At 41.5% G+C, this 6000-nt stretch overlaps 1 protein-coding gene across 1 annotated transcript in view; it reads right to left on the reverse strand.

Annotated features, from left to right (window-relative positions):
- Positions 1 to 5474, reverse strand: part of rasgrp4 (RAS guanyl releasing protein 4) — a 28449-nt gene extending 22975 nt beyond the window's left edge. Inside the window, exon 1 of the mRNA XM_075472815.1 lies at positions 4984 to 5474. Within this exon, the coding sequence (XP_075328930.1) occupies positions 4984 to 5000 (17 nt within the window). The 5' untranslated portion in view covers positions 5001 to 5474. The remainder of the gene's footprint in view (positions 1 to 4983) is intronic.
- Positions 5475 to 6000: the final 526 nt, after the last annotated feature.

Here is a 6000-nt window from a genome sequence, read left to right on the forward strand (position 1 = left end):
TCTTTTCAGCCTGCAGAAACCTCTGCAGATCGTAGGCTTGAGAACAGAGTTGCACATATTTGGAGGTACTCACAGCCACTCAAACACTGAAAAAATGCTGTTGATATCCCGGAGCCCTACCAAGCAATGCAGTACTTAGATTCTCCCACCCAAAGTGTGAAATAAAATCATGTTTATAACTAGCAAAATGAAACGAAATTTGGTTAAGAATTAGACGAATTACTTTTGATTATGAGACCAAATGTAAAGGGAAAATGTACATCAGTCTGATGGATAGGGCAGGTTTAGTTTTCTATAATACTAGTTCTATATGAGCATGCATGTGTCACACTGGACAGCGGCTAGCATCTGGTCGTGCTAAGCTTGTTAGCATGTAGCTGCTACAGCCCGAGCTGTGGATGCGAGTAGCTGCTTGCTCACTTAACTAGTCAAGCAGTTGTTGAAAGTGATTAAAACTATTACCATTCTGATATTTCCACTTTTATGCAAGTGTTATTTATCATGTTTGTGTGTTTAATAATGCCTCTGCTTCAGCAGCAGTGGATGCTGGAGGCCCCTCGCAGCAGCCGGATAACTTACAGTGGATTATTTTTTCACTGGTTCCCACTTAACTGTGCAGCCCCAGCCAGCAAGTAGTAAGGACTGGTTCCTTTAAAGTTCTTACGTGATACATACAGGTTGTCTGGTGGTGTGCTGCAGATTCAAATAAAAAAACTCCAGCCAAAGCATACACTGGAAAAAATGCCCCTCCAAAAATAAGTAAGAAAAACAACAAATAAGACGTTTTTGCTTGAAATAAGCAAAAAAAACTGCCAATGGAACTAGTGAAAATCGGCTTGTCAAGATTTCTTGAAATAAGATGTGAAATTTGGGACTTTTGAGTGATCTGGAAATTAGTTTAAAAACCTCTTCAAATGTCAAAAAAGCTTGTTTCATGTGAAATTCGACTCAAAACAATTTGTTTTCAAGACTTTTTCACTTAACAAGATATTCCAGATGTATTGTCTTCAAACAAGTCCCTATATCTGGCTGAAATAGTACTTGTTAGGCAGTTGTGTCTTATATTAAGTGTAATAAGATATTTTGACTAGAAATGAGACAAATATACTTGGTAAGACTTTGATTTTTTCCAGTGTAGATTGTGATTGAATTTGCTGATTCGTGATGGGATGTTTCAATAAAGTTTGACCTTGTCTTCTGGCCTCACAGGGAATTTCTGCATGTAAATCAATAAATTGATGAACAGTCCACGCTTAAGTGTTCTGTAACGATTAAGAAGCAACAGCACTGGAAAAAAATCAGTCTTACCAAGTAAATTTGTTTTGAGTCACATATCACATGAAACAAGCTTTTTTTTTTACATTTGAAGAGGTTTTTAAGCTAATTTCAAGATCACTTTTATCTCAAAAGTCCTAAATATCACATCTTATTTCAAGAAATCTTGACAAGCCGATTTTCACTAGTTCCATTGTCAGATTTTATTTGCTTATTTCAAGCAAAAACGTCTTGTATTTATTGTTTTTTTTACTTATTTTTGGAGGGGCATTTTTTCCAGTTGATTTAAGAAGCTGAAACAGGCCTTTCTTTTTGTTCGAATCTCCTTTAACATTATTTTACATGTATTATCAACATTTTAGACAGTGTAAAGTAACCAGGTAATTAAACAGAAATAAAAAGAAATGTAATTACTTCAGTCATTTACTATTATGACTTGTTTTTTTTGCCCTTTTCAGCTGTGATCTGAGCTCAGGATGAATCCACCTGCTGTCAAAGCAGTTGCATATGTGAGGAGACACCGTCGCAACTACAAACAGAAAACGCTGATGGGGAAATATTGTTGATGTCACAACGTTTGTCAGGGAAATTCCCCCCCCGAGTGCTGAGCAGGTAACACAGAACTGCAGTCAAAGGTCTACTTTCTGTACAATGGGGCTGACAGCCTGAACAGGCATGCTGCTGTTGTTAAAGTCACGGTGTGGTGAACTTCCATGCAAATCTGAACACACCAAGACTCACTGTTTGGCTATTTGCATTCAGCTTTTCATGAGAATGAAAAAAATAGTCATACAGTCATAATTCTCCTCCATATTTCACAGCGCATCCATGGAGGCAGGCTTTCTGGTGAAAAGATAAATACAGATTAACTTGGATGCCTGTTTTAGGAGGAGCTTTTACACATCTTCCTCAGTCACCCACTTCTTCCCACTTCCCTCGTTCTTGTTCAATTGAAGCCTTTTAGGAAACAACTTCTCTCTTTTAGGTTTTTCTGTGGAAATCCCCCCTCTCGCTGCCTTTCCCATCTCGGTCAGGGCTCCTGGCTACAGATTCAGTGCCCCCCCTCCCTTTCTCCCTCTCTTGCTCTCACACTGACAGGGGGATATGCAAATTCCTCTCTTTCTTTCCTTAATTGATTAATTGAACCCCAGGCCCTTTGAAGGCCTTGTTTGTGCACTGCTCTTTTTCCCTCGCTCTCCTCTCTGACAACCTGCACTCTTGTTCCCTCTGCATGAAGGGGACGAATTTCCTGCATCGGGACGTTCATTCATTCGCTTCAGAAATAAAACCGTCTTTAGAGACTCAGAATCCTAAAAATTAAAGCAAATACCTCTGAACCATACAGGCTGTTTGGTGCATAGTTTGGTGTAAAAATGTCTGCGGTGACAGTAGAATCATGCCTGTGCAAGTGCACACCTTCTCTCCCCTTCTTGCACAAACACAGCGATCATTTTATTGTGGATATGAAGTACTGTGCCAACACTAATTTATTGATACTTTGCTTCCAAGGAGAAAAACCTTCTACTAATCTTTGAAAGTGTTCTTGTGGGATTGGGTGTCACCTGCTTCTTCACTCATTTTCAGTTCAATCCCTGTTCTATTTTCAGAGGAATGTGTTTATTATTTGTTAAGCCACTTAAAGGTTGGGTAGGGGATCTTTTTCTTGAAAATTTTTTTACATATTGCTTGAAATACTCTTCACACCCCCATTGCAACCAATTAATTAAAAGTTTTGACACAAATATGAAAAGTTTTAGTGGCCTCTAGAACGTACAATCTAGGAAAAACAGTATCCAATCATACTGAACGGTCCGTTCACAATGATTGGATACTGATGCCGTCTATCAAACTGCAATCTGCTCCTCCCTCCCCCTCCTTCCCCCTGTGCACGTACCCTGCTCCGTGAACGAATTACACGTCCAGAAGCTTGGCAGGAAGCTAAACTAGAGCCAGCTTGGCTAGCACCTAGCATTATTAAACGTATAGTTAGCATATACTAAATACTAAACACGGCAACGATCGATGCTTGCTGTCAGAACAGCGCTCGTGCACCTTCGTGCTCGTGCACCTTCGTGCACGTTCATGTACTCTAGAGGCGTGGCTTCTGGGGGAAAGTGAAGTAAAGGGTTGGGACTTTTTACCGGTGTATTTTCAAAATGCAGCTTCGCTGGACTCAAAATCCAGGATCTCCTACCCCACCTTTAACTCTGACCTATGAATGATTCATTCTGACAATGTTTAACTCCAGGCTGAAAACAGTTCTGTTTAGCTGTGCATATGACACCTGAAAGTATTTTATCTGCACTCCTCACTTTTAAATGAATGAATTAATGATTATTTTTAATTTATTTTTATTTTTTTATTTATTTTTAATGATTTTATTGCCTTCTTGTGATTTTATGTAGGCTCCTAACTCAAGGGATGAACACGTATCGACACATAACAGACAACTTAGCAAAGAAGCCATTTTAAATTGGATCTTTCACAGAGACACGTCATTTCTTTAGTTGCATCTCTGAAAAACAGCAAAGATAACACAGTGTGACAGACAGAAAACAGGATTTCTACAGCAACAAGGTGATTCCCAAAGAGCTGTTAGCTGAAAACTTGGCATATCTCAGCATGGTGTGCAGTGTGTCCTTAAAACATTTGAGGAAACTGGACAAGTGGAGGACAAAAGAAGAAGTGTCAGGCCTAAAGAACTATCTACAGCAGATGAACAGGATCTGAAAGTGATGTCCTTAAGAAAGAGGAAAACATCCAGCAAAGACCTGACACAGGAGCTGAGAGATGCATCTGGACCTTCAGCTGATCCATCTGCTGTTGGCCCAAGCCTCATCAGAAATGGGCTCCATGGAAGGGTGGCTGTCAGGAAGCCGTTCTTATAGAAGGGAAACAGGGAGAAAAGGCTGAGCTGTGCCAAAGGACACAAGAAGTGGGCTGAGAATCAGTGGCAGCAGGTCTGATGGAGGGATGAATCCTCCCCAGAGCCCGGAGCTCAACATTACTGAAGCAGTGTGGGATCATGTTGGCAGAGAACGCAACAAAAGGCAGCCCACATCCAAAGAAGAGCTTTGGGATGTCCTTCAAGAAGCCTGGAGAACTATTCCTGAAGACTCCTTAAAGAAAGGACAGAAAAGACATTAACATGCCTTCACATTCAACACCCCCCTGTTCCAGAGAATCAGATAAGGCCTGTGGTCACAACTGCAGCCGTGAAAAAAAGTACCACAGAAAACCAAGCTAAGCGTTATCTCCTCTGACATCAAATGCAAACATCATGGCAGAGCTGACATGAAAAGATCAACCAGACAAAACAGCAGAGAAAAGGACACTTTTCCACGGAAAGGGGAGCAGCGCTCAGCTGCTGAATGTTGTAGCAAACTTGTGTGCATGCACACAAATAATTTGAGAAGTTGACATTTCTGTCAGGTATGCAGGTCAAAGACTTCAGCTCTTCTGTTAAAGTCGGCTCTCAGCCTAGATTCAAACAGAAACACAGACACACTGGCAGCGGGAAATAAAACCGAACGCCCTGTTTCTCTTTAACTTGTCAAGAGCCTTTGCACAAACCACAATGCATCTGACATATCACCTCAAGTTCACACATCACCGCTGCACACCAAACACTCGCTGCTGACACATACTCTGACAGACCCGGGCTCTGAATCTCAATGCATTCTCACTCTCTATTCTTTTGCTAATTACCTCTTGGTCTTGTTCATGGCAGAGTTCTTCTCCTCAGCAACACTCCCCCTCCACTGGCGATCTGCGCTTGCATCTGAGCGTGTCCCTACAGCTCCATGGCTGACCCCTGCTCCTCCTCCTTCTCCTCCCGAGTGTTTATGTGCGCTCAGGATGGCGTGGAAGAGAAAAAGCTTGCTGGGAATGAGGGCTGCTCACGTACCAGTCATCGACCAAAAAACTCCACGCCTGAACCCTGCTTATCAGAACTTTATCTGTGTCAGTTAAGACAGACTCTTCTCCTCTCTCGCTGCTCTCTGTGAAGATTTCTATCAACCACAAATCGGCAGCGAAGCAGACCTCATTGCTGCCTGTTTCCTGCAACAGAGCAAAAGTTGATAGAAAGCGCCTCAAACAGGCTCCAAAGTACAAATGCAATAACTAATAGTAGTCGAGCATTTTGTTCCTTCAACATAAACAAGTCAGCATCTTAATGGAGGAACTGGCTCTGGTAGATAGGGGAACTCACACTAGTTTCTGTTTGTGCGCATGTGTGTGTGTGTGTGTGTGTGTGTGTGTGTGTGTGTGTGTGTGTGCAAGGAGGGGGAGGGTGGGGAGAGCTCTGAACATAAATGCAATACCAAGAGAGGAAGGAGGAGGTGAGACAGATAGTGATGAGCAATCCTATGAGCACCATCAGAAACAGACCACACCTAAATGTCACTTTTCTGCACATTTTTTCTCTAATATCGACAGAAGGAGAAGAGGCCGCCGAGTGACACTGTTGAATCCTGACTCCTGGATTTGGTCTCCACACTGGAAAAAATCTAAATCTTACCAAGTATATTTGTCTCATTGAGTATCTCATTACACTTGATATAAGACACAGCTGCCTAACAAGCACTATTTCAGCCAGATATAGGGACTCGTTTTAATACAATACATCTTGAATATCTTGTTAAAGTTGAAAAAGTCTTGAAAACAAATTGTTTTGAGTCACATTTCACATGAAACAAGCTTTTTTTGACATTTGAAGAGGTT

The sequence above is a fragment of the Odontesthes bonariensis genome, chromosome 9 (genome assembly GCF_027942865.1).
Source record: "Odontesthes bonariensis isolate fOdoBon6 chromosome 9, fOdoBon6.hap1, whole genome shotgun sequence".
NCBI lineage: Eukaryota > Metazoa > Chordata > Actinopteri > Atheriniformes > Atherinopsidae > Odontesthes > Odontesthes bonariensis.